An 18,783-nucleotide genomic window follows, 5' to 3' on the forward strand; every position below is an offset into this window, starting at 1 on the left:
ATATTGGACAGTTTTGTGTGTGTGTGGGTCTTGATCTTGAACAATTATTTAAATGAGACTAATTGTGACCATTAAACAGTGGAGCTCACAGTCACCTGAAATGTGAACGGGGCCTCTACTTCTCTTGTAAGGGATCAAAAACCAAAAAGGAAAGGCTGGGATCCATGGGGTTGATCTTGGAACAATGCATTTTTTATGAGCTTATCATATTTGTTTTATATCATTATTATTATATATAAGTTGTTTTACTGTTGCACCCAAGGGTAGCAGTTAACTTTTCGTTGTACAATTGTGCAGGGATAATAAACGCAGTCAATTCTATTTTATTCTGTCCATCTTGAACTTATATACATAAACAGAGTAAGAAATATTGTATTGCAGATTTAAAATAAACTTTTAATCCGTTTACACTGGCTTAGAACTGTTATCCCACATAACGGGATGCTCCTCATAATAAACCACGGGACATTTTAAACGGGTCAGACGGCAGCGACTTAAAGCTCATTGATCAGCTCGGTTGTCATTCTTGTTTTGCCCGAACAGCCCCTCAGACATCACATTGGCCGTTAAGGACGTCAGTGAAACAAACCTCCTGCTTTTATAGGGCAAATGCCTGTTCGGGGGTTTACGCTTCGGATCCGCCCCTGTCGAGCACAATCTCGACATCCCATTGGTTGAATCGTCATTCCATAACCGACGTATCTGAGTGACACGTCACGATTGGTTCGCTTGAATTTCAATCACAGAGAAAGCTCCAGGCGATTGGTCAGCGCGGCCGCCGCTCAACGCTCCACTGTCTGCGGATTGGTGCAGCGGCGCGGGCGGGCTCCTCCCTGGGCTCGGTCTTCAAGGCTCGCGGAGAGCGAATGTCGTCATGAGCGGTGGGTAGGAATTAAAACATTGGTGTTTATATTACATTCTACTTCGCTAAACATTATATTTGCATTGAACAGGAAAGCACTGTACATTATGTGGTACGAATAAGTGTGTTTTAGGGGGTACTCGGGCAGCTGTGCGAATCAAAATAAGCATCGCACTTCCGGAAAGGGGCTGCCTTTTTCTGTAACGTTATCAAAGAGTTTGACTCGGCTAGCTGACGCGCAGCTAGCCAAGTATGCTAATGGAAGCTAAGTAGCTGGTCCTTTACCTCTTTTTATCCAAAATGCGGCAAAATGCATTTCCACCACTCATCCGTTCCACTAAAAACACAGTATAATGTAGACGGTGCAACTAACAATCCCATATTGGTTTGTTAAATTAAGCTCCACACGGACCAAATTAGCTTGAGCTAGCTGCTAGCCACCTTAGCCTGCCCCGGTTTAGTTAGTATTGCTAGTTAGCATGCTAGCCAATGTAGGCTGGATGTCCACAGCAAACCGACAGTATGTGTTTGATGGCGGCGCTATTTTGAGGCCGCACAGTTTTTTTTCTATTTGTACATAACTGGCAGGGCTTAAAGACACACTCGCATAAATGGTGCTGGTTTTAAAAAATGTTAAAAGTGTGAATCACTTTTGCTTAGTTTCTGCAGCAGTTCTGCAATCGCACGTCCGGGGTTGTACATCCTAAAATGTATTTCAGCCAGCAGAGAATAAGTGTGCTCAGCCAGCTGAGAGTGAAGTTGTAACACTTTCCCTTAATGAGGCATACAGCTCTAACAGAGGAAACAGTTCCTGTGTGGTCTGCAGCCACAACACAGTTTATTTTCTGTCAGGGCAAAGTTTAGTATTGACAGATGAGGCGGCAGAATTAGACAGTTAAGTTTTTTAAAAGAGGCTTTTGTATTTTTCCCATTTCCCCATAACAAGGAGCTTATCTTTGGTGTTTTGAATGATCTGTGTTTGGATATGGATATAATGAAGCCTCAGTTTGTGCCTGTCAAGTATTACCTCTACGCTGGAGTCAGAGAGCTACACATCTGTTTCTTCTGTAAAATAAATACCTGTGCAAAGTGAACCAAAAGTTTTATTCATTAATTTGAATCTATATTGATGTTACTATGTTATTTATTTTATACATTCAAGCGGAGTAATCCGTCCATACTTTTCTTGTGATGTTCAAGATGAAGAAAGAGACATGTTATTTTCAGCTGCATCTTTGTTTTTGTCCTGCAGCAGACTGAATATTTTTACATTCATTTTTCTAACATTGCACGCTATTCATATTTTAAAAACTAGAACAAATGCTTGTCTCTGTGACTCAAATGCATTGGTAATACTTAACTTTAGAAGCACAAACTGCCTTTCTTTAATGCTCATCAGTGCAAGCATGAAATCAGCCTCTATTGCAGATGGAGTAGATCCATGATTATTCAGTCGTTTCCCAGCAGCCTGTGCACTTCTCAGCAGGCTTGCTGGTCGCCAGAACAGTGCTCTGCGGTTGTCATGCACTTAGGTGTCACCCGCTGTTTCAAGTGTTTGCCAGTTAACGTGCTTTGAGCTCAGCTGATTTATTACAAATACTGATATTCAGTTTTGTTTTGCATGTTCATGAATGATGAGAGATGTTGAGTTAAAACTAAACACCCCCCCTCCCCAAGCAGCTGCTGCTGCTTTAAATCACATATGAAAACACTTTAAGGATGCTACAGCAAACACCGACTGTCTATGTTTCTATCGTACATTTGTCTGTTGCACTGGAGTTTATTTCAGACTATATATATTATTAAAAACCAGTGGTTGTACATTGTGTACAGGCTGTATTGCAGTTCATGCATTCATACCCGGAATAGGTCACTTGGTGTATATCATGAGTGAACCTCTTTCCTGGAGCAGTTCTTATGACAGTAACAGCCTCAGCCTATTTTGGCCATTAGGCAGAGATGCCTGATACTCAAGATTTACCCTGCTTTTAAACTATTGGGCATCCTGCCCTAAATGTACTTATGCTGACTGTCTAAACAGAAATATAATATGCTCAATAAATTGTGTCTTTTCCTCTCATAATGTTTTTGACTGCAGTCCAGTAGTGCATTTTCTTGCTTAGAGAGCGTCTGACTCATCACCAGTAGCTTGATACTTCAGCGTTGTTCATGCTTATACTTTTCCAGGGCCAGACATAGCAGCTAACTTACTAAAAACCAGCTCACTAGATGTTTTGTTACATTACAGGAGCTTCTGCGGAAGTTCAAAATGCTGCACTTGTTTTGAAAATGTTCATTTTCTAGATTATTGTATCATTCAGCAAATCACGTCAAAATAACCAAAGAATGATCAGCTGGTGCACACAGTGCTTTTTATTTCATTTTAAATTCTGTATAACAGAGATAGCAGTGCTTTCTTAATTGAGCACACTGGTGTTTTTACAGGTATTAGCCTCATCTACTGTTTTATGTTACTGTTAACTGTTTTCCAAAGCATGCTTAATAGATTTTTTTTAATACCTCCCAGACAGCTGTTGGTTATGATGTATGTAATTATTTTTCAATAACTAGAAAGATATTGGCAATATATTACCCATCACAGTGGTAGTTAGTTACTCCCCCGTATGTTTTTGATCATTATTGCATCATTGTGTTGAGTTGTAGAAAGAAAAGAAAGAGTGAATAAGTCCTGATATTTACCGTTACTTATCTTAAGTAGCTTTAATCATATTTTGATTTTGGTTTCGGAGAGTAATGAATACATGTCGCTGGCTGTGAAAATAAAAATATAAATGTCATTCTAAAAAATACCCCCATGTGCAGTTAGGATAAATTAACGTTAATGCACTAATTGGTGTAACTAAAGGCTTAATTGGTGTAACAGATGCTGATAAATCATCACATGCTGAGCACAGTGAGGCATTACAGCGCTTGTCTTTCTCAGATCTGTTTCCGTTCTGTAGGACTGTCCTGAGATGTCCTTGAACCACTGAACGTAGATGCTGCAGGCATCCTGACTCTGACTCTCCTGTGTCTGTGTGTTTTCTCAGAACAACAGGACAGTATGGCCACCACTGTTGCTGTCAGTCCCAGCGAATACCTTCAGCCCTCCACCGCTTCCACGCAAGTGAGTAACAGCCGGATGTCGCCGCTCTCTGCTCCTTTTCTGGTCGCGCTGTTGAAGTCTCCTGACGTCATCACACTCCATAAACCCGTCACACGTTCATGCCGCTGCACACTGTAGGAGCATTTTCACTGAGCGACGGATTTTGAAGTTTGTCGAACAGTTTCAAAGTTTGGTTTGTCGTAATTTTTCTTGTGCGTCTTTTTGAAAGCACCAATAGTCATTAAAAGATGAAATCAGGCCAAAAGTATTGTGCTACTAGATTGATTATGTCAGTATCATCCAGCCGGGCTTTTTCATCCCAGGTGATGGCCCAGGTTCATTAGATCCACTGTGGTTTTAAAGTAGCTGAGGCTGACATTCATGCAGAATGCTTCCTCTCCTGCAGCTTGAGGATCACACATATGGATCACTGAGGGGCTCAAAAGCTTTGCAGGAGGAAACTCAACACCTACTACACCATGATTATGATTCTGCATGTGTAGTTGAAGGCTTACCTGTTGATTTATTTTCGTACCTCTCACCATCACCTCATCCGTCTCTCTTCGTGCTGACCTGTTTCTGCTCAGTTTGGTTGTCGTGCAGACGGTGTGAGTTGTATCTGAGCTGTTGTGTCTGACTGTGTCTCTCCCTGCAGGACACCCAGCCCTCCCCTCTGGCGCTCCTGGCTGCCACCTGTAGTAAGATCGGCCCTCCTGCTGCTCAGGCTCCTGTCACCTCTCCTCCAGCACAGCCCCAGCCTCGCAGGCTCCTCCCCATAAAGCCGGCTCCAATCGCCCCTGCTCCGCCCAAAAACCTGGGTTTTCTGTCAGCCAAGGGCAATGTGATCCAGCTCCCTGCCGGCCTGGGCTCCACGGCTCCTGGCAGCCCCATCGTCCTCACTATTCAGCAGAGCCCGGCTCGCACCAACACCACGGCCCCCGCCAACATCCAGTACCAGGTGGTGCCGCAGATTCAGGGTCCCCAGACTATCCAGGTGATGCCACAGGGTGGTCAGATCCAGCTCATACCGGGCACCAACCAGGCCATCATCACCACCCCCATGACTGTACCGGCCCCCGCCACCGCTCCGATCACGCCTCAGAAGACTGTAGCCATCAAGCCCTCCCCTAAGTTACGGAAGCCAAACAACTCTACTGCAAACATGGTGCAGCTGCCCAGCGGGCTCACGCTGCCGCTCAACGTGGCGACCGGAGAGGTGGGCGGGGCTCAAATCGTCACAGAGACGGCAGCCGCCCCTCCCACCCCTGGAAAGGGACGACGAGGGAGGAAGAAGAAAGTGGTTCTGGCTGCGCAGCCTCCGATTCCTCCTCCTGCACAGGCTGCCTCCCCTCCCCCAGAGCAGATGGAGACCATCCTGATAGAAGCTGGTGACAACATCATACAGGTACTGTAGCAGCAAAAACACTGATAATAATAATAATAATAAAAATAATAATAAAACATTTTAATTGTAAGAAAGTTACAAAAAAGATCATAAAAACACAAAAAATATGCAACACACAACAATATTAAATATTAAAAGTTCTGAAAAGGTGAGTTTTGATTTGAGATTTAGATTTTTTCACTGCTCTACAAATAACACGTGCTGCGTTGAACAATCTGTGGTCACTTACTAGCTGAAGGATGTTAATTCAGCCAACAATCGGGATGCTAATTTACTGTATTCTGTGTCGATGAGGTTTTGTTGAAAGGGCCAGAAAAATTAAGTTAGTGAACCTTGAGTTTAGAAATTTGTTATGACGGATATTGAAGCTCTTTTATCCGGTTAAAAACACAAACACAAAATGTTGAATGTCAAACAGATAACAGCATTTAAACTTCGTCCTTGAGAAGCTGCAGAAGTGAAAACACTTCTTCAATCAAACAAATAATCTTTATTAAACAAAATTAAAACATTGGTGCCTAACCTTAGTAGGATGTTGGATGAATTCATTCAGTTCATTCCTGCTGAATCGTAACGTGATCCATCCTGTGTTTTACACGATAAACTGGAAGCTTCTCTAATACATATTTTTATTTTAACAATCGATAAAAGTGTCACTTTTTTAATCTGACTGCATTCCTGTCACATCTGCAGAGCATTTTAATCTTTCAGCTCATTGTTTCGTTTTGTTGTTTTTACGACTTTGCTATTTTGGTTTCTTCTGTGGTGTGTACTCGCTCTCTCTCCGTGGTTTCCAGATGCTGCAGGCAGCTGTTTAGTGTGAAAACCGACTGTATGCTACTTGCCCAGCAGCCAATGGCACACACTCAGTTAGAGGGAGTAGCTGGTGCACACAGTGGTGCATTTAGCAACTAAAGAGATGGATATTTTCCTCAGGATTTGGCAGGAGAGTGAATATAGGACTTGTTCTGTTCTGCTGCCCCCATGTGGCCAAAAGTTCAGCTGATGGAAAACGATCTTACTAACTGGTGGTGTTGTGGTGACCTGTTTGTAGGAGAGGTGGCCGACTTCCCGGCAGCGTCCTTGTACACCAGCAGCCTTAACCCCTTCCTCCTCAGTTATAGCCGCACCACTCCAGATGTGAGTGTTGGCTAAAAGCCGAATCAGCACCTGAACATCACAGGTGTAACCTCCTCCTGTCTCTGTGTTTCGCAGGCTGGTAACAACCTACTGATCGTGCAGAGTCCCGGGCAGCCGGCTGTGGTGCAGCAGGTCCAGCTGGTCCAGCCCAAACCCGAATCTCAAGTGGTCCAGATCCCGCAGCAGGCCCTGAAAGTGGTGCAGGCCGCCTCCGCCACGCTGCCGCCCGTCCCACAGAGACAGTCGGTCCCTTCGAACCTGCAGGTCACTCCGACAGAACCGTCACCAACACAGGTATCCATTCAGACACTCGCTTCAAAACTATAGCCTTGACAAAACTTCTGATTTCTAATTGGCTGCCATTCACAGCTATTAAACAGTGGTAAATGTACACCAGTGACGTGTGCACTCACCAATCACAGCAGAGCTGAAGCTGGGTCGTAGCATTCGACTACTTTAATTATATAGATTAAAACTAATTTACAATAAATCTAAAAAGGTTAATTAACTAATTTTACTGTATTCAAGTAATTATCTCTTCATTCCTAAACAACAGAGCAGAAACCTTTGTTTGAAAACAGAAACAGGATGTTTGACGTTTTCTCTCCTCAGATCCTCTTCAAAACAGCGTCGGGCGAGTGGCAGTCAGTTCTGCTCCAGGACTCGGTCTCCACGACAACGACCCCCACCACGTCGGTCGCCACCACCACGACTTCGCCGCCGGCCAGCACCAAAAAGACGCCGGCAGGGGGCCGGAAGGAAAGGACTCTGGCAAAAATCGCCCCGGCGGGGGGGATGATAGCGCTGAATACGTCGCAGCTCCCCTCGGCGACTCAGGCGGTGCAGACGATCAGCATCAACGGGGTCCAAGTTCAGGGAGTTCCTGTCACCATCACCAACGCAGGGGGTGAGTCGACGTGCATGTTTCCAAGTCGTCTGATGGTTGATTAAAAACAAGAATAACCCAACTGAAACTAAGTTCAAGGCGGTGTCACTGATCTTTCTCACATTTTTCTCTCTGGCCTAGAGGACGGAGTTAGTTGGTTTTCTCTGGAGGAAGACAAAGAACGTTATAGACCAGAACCAGATCCATTTGGTAGAGTAATAAATTGACTGTATATATAATTTACCAAGAAGGAAACTACTAACAAAAGTGAATAACTAAAATTGCAACTAGAAACTGAACTCAAACTCAACACTGTGACCATTCTCTGAACATACAGTATATCAGTAGGATGTTTTTGATGTCAAGTTGCCCTTCAAACTTCAATTAGCAGTTTTTTCTTATTTATTAGAAACTGAAGTTTTTTAAACATTTTGTGCTTCTGTAAATCACAATATAATACAATTGAAAATCAATACAGAAAAAAAAATGTAATTATTGTCCAGCCTAGGGGCAAAATTAGCAGAAAATATCCACCATGACAGTTAGACGATGATGATGATGATGTTTTTATTTTTTAGTGTTTATTTAAGATTACTGCTGTATCACTACAACTATTCTTCCTGGGGAGTTTCTGTCACATCTCATGACCACATGCAACAAGAACAACACAACAGACACTATAACCTCACACACAACATGAAATACGAAACCTAGAAACACATAGACAAGATCTGATAAAATAAAACACAGTATTAATGCAAACAGAAAACATCTTTCTTCTTATTTAAGTGCAAAGATCAACAACAGCCACGTTTGAAAAATGGAAAAAAAAAAACTGCAAATTCTTAATGAAGTCTGGATACGAGCTCCATCTGGTTAGAATATATTGTCAGCTCTCTGCTTTCATGTGTCTGTATTATGTTAATGTCACCATTAATCATTAATTAGAATTTCTGGTGAACATAACTCAGCTGGGAGTCTAATTAGATTTTTGGAGGCTGCTCTCGTAGGAGCCCTGCTGTGTCTCTGACAGTGTGTCTGTCTCCGGGTTTGTCAGGCCAGCAGCACCTCACGGTGCAGACAATGCAGGGCGGGGGGCTCCAGCTGGCGACGACGCAGGGCCAGCCGACCATCCAGGTGGACCAGACCCTCACTTTGGAGCTGCCCGGTCAGCCAGGAGAGAAGAAGAGACGCATGGCCTGCACCTGCCCCAACTGCAAGGACGCAGACAAGAGGTGAGCGCGTCAAGAGACGGACAAATATGTCATGTCATCGTTATCCTTATGAATACAATTCTAATTCTTTGTTGAAATGTACATTAAATACAATAAATAAAGTTTTTGCTTCTGAAAATCAAACTTTCTGTATTAACAGAATCAATTAAATGACTTCAGCGTAACCCCGGAATCTGTATATTTTACTGAATGTGTTTGTGTGTTTGGGCACGCTGCAGGCCCGGGGAGGTGGGGAAGAGGAAGCACATCTGTCATGTCCCCGGCTGTGAGAAGACGTTCAGGAAAACGTCGCTGCTCAGAGCTCACGTCCGGCTGCACACCGGCGAGAGGCCCTTCGTCTGCAACTGGGTTTTCTGCGGCAAACGTTTCACACGCAGCGACGAGCTGCAGCGGCACGCCAGGACGCACACAGGTGCTGTAGACGCTGAAGCACACATGTGAACACAAACATGCAGAGTTATAAAATCATATGATGGTTAAACTAAGAACGGAAGTTAAAATATGGAAGAAGAGTTTACAAATGAGAATAAATAATTATTCATTTTAACAGGCTTAATTACACAGTTGAGGCGCTGCATGTTCACCCTCTCTGTGAAATGATAGTGAAACTTTCCCCCATTAATCTGATGTTAAAACATTACATGACTCCTCTCACTTTCTCCTTTGTTTCCCCCGCAGGAGACAAGCGCTTTGAGTGCAGCCAGTGTCAGAAACGCTTCATGAGGAGTGACCACCTGGCGAAGCATTATAAGACTCACATAAACACCAAGAACCTGTGAGCCGGCTGTATACTGAGTATATACGCAGACAAACTCTCGGAGACTAAAGACTGAGTTAGAGGAAGGAGGCGTAGAGGAGACGACACCGATGGAGTGTGTGTGACTTATCCCATAATGGGAAATACTCCAAATAACAGTCCCTATACCCCCCCCCCCCGCTCCTCTAGGACACTGTGTAGAGTGGTGTACAAAGAAATCCTTCCTGGTGGACTTCAAACTGATCCAGCAAATTTATTAATAATAGATTTTTTTGTTTTTTTGTTTTTCTCTCTGGTCTGAGTCGAGGCCAGAACCAGCTCAAACTGAACATGCGAGAAGACGAGACGGCGAGGCTTCAGATTGAGATGCTTAACTCTTCTTGCTTATTTATGAACTTCTCTTGCGGAAGAACATACACAGAATTATTCAGACACCAACACCCAAGACCACAGGACTCCAGTCACAGTTTCCATCTCTGTGGTTTTGTTTTTCTGCCCCTAAATCCTGCCTGTTTCTTGTTTTTTTTTTGGTTTAATTGTGGAACACTGGGACAAGAGCTCTGAGAAATTGGCCGACAAGAACCAAAAAAGGAAAATAATTTAACACTGTGTTTTGTAAATTTATCAGAAATGTGAGAAATGTGTTTTTACCTCAGTGGATTGGTAATTTTGTTTTAAGTTATTTGTGTTTTACTGAAAAAAGTTGAGAATCGTTATAAAAAACTCCCCACCGCAAGACTTTTGAAGATCATTAGAAGTTTACATTGGCTATTTTTAAAGTGTGTAAATCCATACTATTAAACATAATATTAATAATGTTAATAAACTATTTATAACATTTTTTCCATACAATTGTTCCAAATTGATTTACAAAGTAGGCATGTAAAATAAAAAAGAAAAAGACTAAATGAAAGTTAAAGTTAAAAAATGAGGTGAAAAAATTTACAGCAGAAATATGAAGAGGATAAAAAAGAACCAATTAACACATGTACTAATTTGCTTTGAGGGTACAGATGAGGCAATACAACGTCTGGTATCTCTGATCAGAACAAAACAACAACACTCAGTTCAGACTTGGAAATGGTTAAATCTGCAGTTCGGGGCCAGAAGTCACTGTGCCTTAAAAGTTGTTGTTAATATCAATTTACAAACAAACATGCCACAAGCAAAGAGCTGCTGGAGATGGAGGATTGTGTTGGTGTCTTGGGGAAGAGTCACATGCAGTGATCTGAACGCAACGAAAATGATGGTACAGAACAAATTTCAAGGATGTTAAATGTTACAGAATAAATCTAAAATCTTAAAAAGTTGAGGCTTTTGAAGGGACTTGACTTTCCCAGTTTTTATTGGTACATCAAATAAATGTTCATATCTTCAAAATCAACACTATGATGATTTCAGTATATACTAATGGAGAATAATAGAGGACCAAGGATTGATCCTTGTGGAACACCAGATTTAAGAGAATTTTAAATTTACCTGCCCCACCAAATTTTCCAAGTGATTATGCAGTGTTTAATCAACCATATCAAAAGCTGTGTTGTGATCAAGGAAAGTAGGATGTCATCTTTTGTTAACCACAAGGAAGAGATCATTAATAACGTCTCAGATGAGTGGAGGACTCTATCTATCTAAAGATGTGAAGGAGGCACTGTTAGAAACATAAATATAAAAAATTGCGGTTTTTACGGATAGTTTTGTAACCGATAAGACTACGTGGATCCATGTTGGGTTTTCTTTTTTTCTGTTGATGTTTTTCTATAGATGAAACATTCGTGGCAGGCTGTACCAATAACAAGTCCAAGTTGTGTGGTCGTGATGATGTCCAAGGAAATTGATGATTTTGACGTATGAAACTACAGTATGTATACTACCTAAAATTCTCTACCTTTAGAGAAGTGCTGCAAAAAACACCTTCATTTCCTGTGTTGTCAAGGGCGATGGGGCTGAGTTAATACCCCTTACACAAATCCAAGAGTTTTTAAAAGTTTGAGAAACAAGATCTAAGTGTTTTCTTGAGTCTCCAGGTGCTAAGGATTAAATTCAGTGAAATATTAGTGATTAGAGGCGTCTGTCGCCTGGTGATAAACCCGCTCATACTACTCTTTTCTCTCTGAGATCCAACCAAGGTTGCTGTATAGTTGGTTATCCAGCTTGGATACCACAACAGGTACGCTCACATCAAGGGCTGGGTGTCAAACTTCAATATTTTTTGGTACTGAAATGTGTCTGTGTGTATCTGAGAGGTGGAGTAATGAGGCACCAAATGTTCGGCCAAATCCATATTCTTTACTTGTTGTTTAATCCCATTTTTCTACTTTCAGACAGTATTCTATTTAAGTTCTTTAATGGTTTCTTGTTACATTTATCTTTAATATCAACTCAACAACTTCTACTTCTTTTGTTAACCGAAGAAGTTTTTTATCGTGGCGTATATTTTATTTTAGAAAAATATGTTTGACTTCTCAAAGAAAGGTGTCCAAAAAAAGTGAAAAGTTGGTACCTGTACCAAACGATACTCAGCCGTACTTGCCACTCCTTGTGTACTTATAAAAAAAAGAACAACAAAATTCCAGGGTAACTCTGCTATTCTGCTTTACAGTTTTGATTTGGTGATTTGTAGCCTATGCATTGCTGTAAATATGATTGAATTCCCAATTGTTTGGCCTGAATTGACAATCACGTCACAAAATGCAAAAAAAAGGAAAAAAAAAAAAGCTTTCTCAGGCCTTCGATCAGTTACTTTGTACATGATTTTTTTCCAGCTATGTGATAGCTTTAATTCTGAATTTACACTTGAGAAGTTTTTGTTGATATACTGATGACCAGCATTAGGCCTACTGTACAGTATTCACACAAGTTACTTAAATATAATTTGCTTTACAGCAAACATACTGTTGCTTATATCGTTTTTGATATAATGAAGATGTAGTGACCTTTCACTAACAGGTCATCAGTCAGTTCGAAGCCTGGATTTGTATCAGAGTTCCTTCTATTTAAGAAATACACCGACAGACGATTATTAAAAAAGCTCTTTGGTCAAATTAGCTCAGTGCCATCAGACAGCAGGTAGTTGAGTTTTCACTGTGGCGTGTTTTAATACTGTGACATACATGTTCAATGGATGGTGCAGCCTTGCTAGACACCATCCAACAACTACTTCTCTTTACACAACAGAGAAATTTGACCAAAAAGCTCAGGTCAAGTCAGATTTACTTTTAAAGCACTTTGAACCAGTTTTGTGAAGTGCTTCAAGGGGGGGCAACAGTCGATGTAAAGCTTAGGTGGCCAATATTTGGTGTATTTTTTTAAATGTGTCTGAAGACATGCGATGCCATTGGGATGGATAGACAGAGCCTGCTCATATTTATGTTTGTATTTCATGTCTAAATATGTAAATACAGTGTGTGTCTGGTAGACACAGTAAATGTAGGATATTGAAAAACAAGAGTTAAGCTGCCTAGTGTTGTGATTGGCGTGGCCAGCCCTGAAGGAAATGGACTTTGTACAGTGTGTAAGGAATAAAATATAATGTGACATTGTATAGCTTCATTCCTGCTTTGTATAAGACTTCTAGATCTTTTTTCTATTGAATTAAAGATGCCTTAGATAGCTGCACCCAGTATTTAATAATGTTCTTTTTCTGTCTAATTCCAGGTAACAACATTTATAAAATTCCTTTTGTGTTTTTAACTTATGTTACATGCTAATGTCATGTGCACTGTTTAAAATCCCAGGTTCCAAAATTTGTAAATTTAATCTTGATTGTAATTAAACATAATAAGATTTTCCAAATTAAGACATTTCTATTGCTTGGTTTCTGTGAATTAAATGCTTCTCCTTCTCCGAGCCCGTCTGTCATATAATGTTCTGCAGCCAATTTCTTGTGTACATCTGGAGAACCCAGAGAACCAGCAATTCATTTTATAACTTGTATAAAGGTGCTAAAACATAAAGTTTGCTCCTTTTTTACAGTCACCCCCTCAATAAAGAACTCAAACCATTTTTGCCTCATTTAATTTCTGCTGTCACACACTTTTGGGATAATTTATCAAAAAAAACTTGAATTTGAGAGTTTAATCCTAAGCTTTTCTTTGTAAGAGCTTGTTCCGCCATGTATCTTTATTATTATTATTGGTTTATTTATTTATTTTATTACCTTTTCGCTATAATCCTTTTTAAATGCTGCAGCTAACTCTAACCCTTTGCTTTTCCGTTTGACTTTTATTTTGAAAAGCTAGTCGCGTACGTCATCAGGGATGGACGGGAGTGTGTGCTGTCAGCTAGTTGAGAGCTGGTGATAGTTAAAGGTTGTTTATCTTAATTATATCGTATCATTGAGTTTTATTTTGCACTGGTCGGACTCGTTAGTGTTTTACTTACGTAGTATTATTATATTATATATTGTTAACATGGCGGCGCTGGTTAAACAAGCTGAACAGTTTGATATTTTGTTAGCTAAGCTAGTTAGCTAGCCTCACTGTTTACATTTGTGTTTGCAGCAGGTCACTTCCAGTCAAGAGAAACCTTCTGATATCTGTGTCTTTCTTTCTTTCTTCTGCTGCTTTTCTGGTTAAAGGTCAGTGCTGAAACACATGCAGCCCGGAAAATTAACACCGTGGTCGCTGTAGATGTGTATTTTAATTTTGTTATTCAAGTTAACCCTGTCCTCTGCTTGGAAATGGTTCAATCTTAACGGTACCTTGTATTTGTAGGCCACCAGTTGTGGCCCGATGGACTCACCTGAGTTCCTATAACAAAAGATGAACCAGAAAAACAGGCCAATCAGGAAAAGTCTGTTTACATTAGTTAAACAGTCTAGAGAAGAATATAGAAACCGTCAAAACATGGGCTTTTATTGTCATTCATTAACTGATAGTTTCAAACACGATGTGAACTGAGGATTTATGAGAATGAATGGAGCAGAGCTGGAGATCCTGCTTTAATAAAAATGTCAAAACATTTATCGATGCCTTAGTCTCAGGAATATAAACATGTTTTTCTACCTAGGACAATAAATTTACAAAATGTGGCAAGTTTTTCCAACACAATCAGCTGTAAAAGAACCTTGCCTGAATAAAAGTAATAAAACAAAAATAAGCTAAGTTATGAACGATCTCATTAAAGGATAAAAAAACCAAAGTCTCTGACTAAGAATTTGATGCCAACCTTTAATACTTGACATTTTTGATAGTGAACGCCGGGGATTTTTTTCTTTTGGTCCGTCCGTACAGTATCGTAGTTTCCCACCTTTTTACCTGCACTTTAAGTCACATCTCAGCCTCTAAGGCAGACACACACCTCTGGGAGATCTGATTCTTTTCATAACACTGGTTAGAAGATTAACTAGTGTCTCCGTTTACTCCCTCTAAAATCCTGGTAATTCATGTTGTTTTGTTTTTTTTCGCTCTCCAGACGTTTTCTAGAATGACGGCGGTCAAATAAGAGGAGGGATGAGTGACTTCGGACCAGCAGAGCTGATCGCAGGCCTCTGTCACACAGACGGGGAGAATCCTTTCCCTCTGTGGCAGAATGGACTCGTCAGCCCCTGTTTTAACCAGCTCGTCCTCGGAGCGCTGCCTCATGCTGGGATCGCAGTTTTCAGCGCCTGCTACCTCGGCATGGCAAGGTAGGTCGTACCTGTGAGCACAAGGTAGATTTCACTTCATTAGTCACAGTCTTGTATTATCGTATATTTGACTTAAGCTGTTTCTAAACATCTGAATACACTGGGTCTCACACTGTCAACACTACAGGACAAAAGAAAGCAGATGAAGACTTATTCAGAACAAAAACATGCACGACAACTCTGTGTTAAGACTCAAAGACAAGTAGGAACACAAACAGAGTACTTTTATTATTTTAATTATTCATTAGAAATACTGAAGCTCATTATTTATTATTTACATGCCCGATCAGTGAAGTCATACTTGCTGGGCCGATATGTTAAAGGAATTTAAAACGAGAAAGCTCAAATATTAATTCCTGAGAATGATGAAATTGAGCTGAAAAATAGCAAACCAAATATTTGAACATGATGTCTGTGTTTGTGTTGAGTAATCAGATTTCTGCTCCTCAGATGCAGCCTCCTTCAGACGTCTCCTCCCTGCGGTTGGACGCTCAGGCTGGTGTCAGCTCTGCTGGCCGCGCTGCTGTTCACCGCAGACGTCGTCCTGGTGAGCGTCCTCCAGCAGGGGGACATGTACCTGGATCTTCTGTCGGACAGCTGTGCCGTCCTGGCCTGGCTGGTCCACTTCAGCGCCATGACAGTGCTCCAGAAAACTGCTTTCAGGAGAACCAGAGGACCTCCACTGCTGTTTCTGCTGGTCCTTCTGTCAGTCCCCAACCTCGTCATCACCTTGATGATTTACTGTGGAAGTGAAGGATATTTAAATCTTACAGAGCCTCTTAAACTGGCTCGGTTTGTCCTCGCCTCGGCCCGGACGCTCCCTCTCCTGGTTTACCTCCTGGCATTTGTGTTTCCCTGCATCAGCGATGCTGGATACACCTTGTATATTAACGCCGTGGACGGATCGCCGCTCATCTCGGGGAGCACCCAGCCAGACACAGGTGAGATGGTGGCCGAGGACTCGAGTGGCTGCGTCTCTCGACTCTTCTACCTGTGGCTGACTCCTCTCCTCAGACGGGGGCAGCGAGGGGAGCTGGACAGACCGGCTGACGTTTACCATCTTCCCCGGAAACTTCGGACTAGTGTGGTTTGTCGATACTTCCACCAGTGCTGGGAAGCCTGCCGACGGGGGGGAGCAGTCAGTGACGGGGGGGATCAGTGGCCCAGGCCGGTCAGCAGGAACCTCCTGAACGGCACCTGGAGTTCACACTACCTGGAGGAACCACTGGAGCTGGAGGGGGACGTGGGACTGCTGAGGGTGCTGCACAAGGCCTTTGGGCTGCGGTATTACACGCTGGGCGTGCTGAAGGTGGTGGTCAACATGCTGAGCTTTGCAGGTCCCCTGCTCCTCAGCAGTCTGGTGAACTTCATGGAGGAGGAGGGGGCGCCGGTGAGCACGGGAGCCTGGTGCGCACTGGGGCTTTTTGCCACCACCCTTCTCTCCTCCGTTCTCCGGAACATCTTCGTCTTTGAGGTCTCCAAGGTGGCGCTGTCAGCACGCGCCGCTCTCGTGTCGGCCATCTACAGCAAAGCCCTGCAGGTCAGCGGCAGCAGCCTGGCAGGGTGCACTCTGGGAGAGGTGGTGAACCTGATGAGCACGGACACCGACCGCGTGGGAAACTTCTTCAACAGCTTCCACGAGCTGTGGAGCCTGCCCTTCCGATTCTCCATCACCCTCTACCTGCTGTACCTGCAGGTGGGCGTGGCCTTCCTCGGGGGGCTGGGCGTGGCCCTGCTGCTGGTGCCGTTCAATAAGTTCCTCGCTTCCCGTATCCTTAGCAACAACAAAGACATGCTCATGCACAAGGACAGCCGCGTTAAGGTGAGACCTGTTTCTACAGGTATTTTTTTGTACAAATACCGTGATAGGAAAAGTATCTGGACATGATGTTGGAGCAGTGATGATAATACTAATACTAATACTAATACTAATACTAATAATAATGATAATTGATCCCATTAGGAAGAATTGAAAAGAAATCACAATCCACAGTAAATGGACACTTTATAAAGCCTCTCATTCGCCCAGGGCGGATTTGGACCAATCAGACGCCTCCTGATTGATCAGAATCTAAACATCTAAAGAGTCTATAACTCTTGTACTACACTGTATGTCATGGTATTTTTAAAAAGTGCAGGAACTTTACTGTTTTATATTTAGCTTTTTGTATTTTTGACCTTAATTTTTTCTTAATTCAGGCTAAAAAATATTAGTTTTTATTTATTAATTATATGAATTTTCGAGCAGAATTAACTGTTTGAAAGACACTCTGATCTTAAAGTTGGTGGTTTGATGCCGGCTGAGAAATTTCATGCACCTTTATGTCACGTGTAAAAAAGTTGATGTCAGCCAGAAGATAATTATTAGAAATTGAAATGATCAAATATTGATTCAGCCTTTAAAAACCCAGTTCGAGATCCTCATGTTTGTATTTATGAAACAAAACAGGCCAAAATATTATAATCAGATTTTTAAAAACTAAAAAATGCAGATTTTTCTTCAGGTAGAGTCGGTGAATATGAATTAAAAACATTAAGACCCTTATAACAATCTGCTCTATCGTCATGGTTACCACAAGATTAATACATCATGTTGTTTTCTTCCACTTGTTCTCTACTGGTCCAGATCCAACATGAGATCCAGATCATTCTCTTAAGTCTGTGACGTTTCTCTCTCAGCTCATGACAGAAATCCTCTTCGGCATTCGCGTCATCAAGTTCTACAACTGGGAGCCTCACTTTACCCAGAAGGTCGCCGAGTGCCGTAAACAAGAGCTGTCCCACCTCAAGGCCATCAAATACCTGGACGCCATGTGCGTGTACACCTGGGCCGCGCTGCCCGTGGTCATCTCCATCCTCACCTTCGTGACGTACGTGATGCTGGGACACCAGCTGACTGCAGCCAAGGTGGGTGCTTGGTAACCGTGAGCTGTGGGGAGCGTGACGATTGTGGGTTCATGTGTAACGCCACGGGTCCGTCTCCTCCTCTGCAGGTGTTCACCACGCTGGCTCTGGTGGGAATGTTGATCACCCCGCTCAACGCTTTCCCCTGGGTCCTCAACGGCATCCTGGAGGCCAAAGTGTCTCTGGAGCGGATCCAGCGCTTCTTCAAACTGACCAACCAGGACCTGCAGGCGTACTACGCCCTGGGTACGCTGCTGCTTTTCAAGTGTGTGCGTGGGTGTGTTTGTTTTCCTGTTTAAACAGCGACCAAAAACAGGGAACAGGGAAAAGAGGGAGCAGGTGTTTGTGTGTTTCTAGGAATCACTGTGGTTCTGCATTTAAACCAAAGCTGCTGCATTAAACGTTATTATTTGAAAGATTAATCACTGGATCCTGTTTATTTTCTTTACGAGACGATAAAAATTAAACTAACCTCCTTTTCAGCTGTTGCATGTTGTTATATTTCATACGTCTCGTCCCATCGTGCTGAGGTATAACATGCGTGTCCGCAGTGTCTCCTGAAGACAGTCAGACGTCGGTCCTGTTGAACCAGGGGACGTTTTCCTGGCAGAGGCCCGTCGGCCACAGCAAAGAGGGAGAAACTGAAACTGGAGCTGCTAAAGGAAGTCTGATGCTGCACAGCCTCAATCTGCACATAACTAAGGTACAAACCATCTGGTTTCATTTCCTTTATACATCTTATGTCTTTCTTGATTCATTCCTAGGGTCTGGCACACCAACACTAATGGGTCATTTAGCTCAAACCTTCTTCTAACGTCCTGTAGAATAAGAAAATACAGTCGTATGTTTGAAATGAAAT

The 18,783-nt window shown here is 42.4% G+C and overlaps 2 protein-coding genes across 3 annotated transcripts in view; both read left to right on the forward strand.

The window, feature by feature from the left end:
- Positions 1-808: 808 nt before the first annotated feature.
- sp2 (sp2 transcription factor) lies at positions 809-12,933 on the forward strand. Of its 2 annotated transcripts, XM_023411448.2 has the most exons (9): positions 826-881; positions 3,913-3,989; positions 4,624-5,373; positions 6,589-6,807; positions 7,126-7,420; positions 7,541-7,609; positions 8,457-8,634; positions 8,853-9,046; positions 9,313-12,933. In XM_023411448.2, the coding sequence occupies exons 1-9, from the start codon at positions 875-877 to the stop codon at positions 9,411-9,413; spliced, it is 1,890 nt and encodes a 629-aa protein (XP_023267216.1). In that variant the 5' UTR covers positions 826-874; the 3' UTR covers positions 9,414-12,933. The 2 variants fall into 2 exon arrangements, with proteins under 2 accessions (XP_023267217.1, XP_023267216.1); XM_023411449.2 differs by lacking the exon at positions 7,541-7,609 and having other exon boundaries at positions 809-881.
- A 1,274-nt stretch (positions 12,934-14,207) lies between these two features.
- The window catches only part of abcc10 (ATP-binding cassette, sub-family C (CFTR/MRP), member 10), a 19,958-nt gene continuing 15,382 nt past the window's right edge, over positions 14,208-18,783 (forward strand). Inside the window, 5 exon segments of the mRNA XM_087175398.1 lie at positions 14,208-15,020; positions 15,471-16,842; positions 17,700-17,927; positions 18,014-18,170; positions 18,476-18,627. Of these exon segments, the coding sequence (XP_087031524.1) occupies positions 14,845-15,020; positions 15,471-16,842; positions 17,700-17,927; positions 18,014-18,170; positions 18,476-18,627 (2,085 nt within the window). The 5' untranslated portion in view covers positions 14,208-14,844.

This window comes from Seriola lalandi, unplaced genomic scaffold, assembly GCF_002814215.2.
Source record: "Seriola lalandi dorsalis isolate HSWRI2012SDOR001 ecotype SW California unplaced genomic scaffold, Sedor1 jcf7180002054466, whole genome shotgun sequence".
NCBI classification, from domain to species: domain Eukaryota; kingdom Metazoa; phylum Chordata; class Actinopteri; order Carangiformes; family Carangidae; genus Seriola; species Seriola lalandi.

Excerpts from the sequence above, each read along its gene's own strand:
- sp2 (XM_023411448.2), top strand. Across the intron at positions 5,374-6,588 it reads CTGGTGACAACATCATACAG|GCTGGTAACAACCTACTGAT; the intron begins GTACTGTAGCAG and ends TGTGTTTCGCAG. Across the intron at positions 7,610-8,456 it reads ACCAGAACCAGATCCATTTG|GCCAGCAGCACCTCACGGTG; the intron begins GTAGAGTAATAA and ends CGGGTTTGTCAG.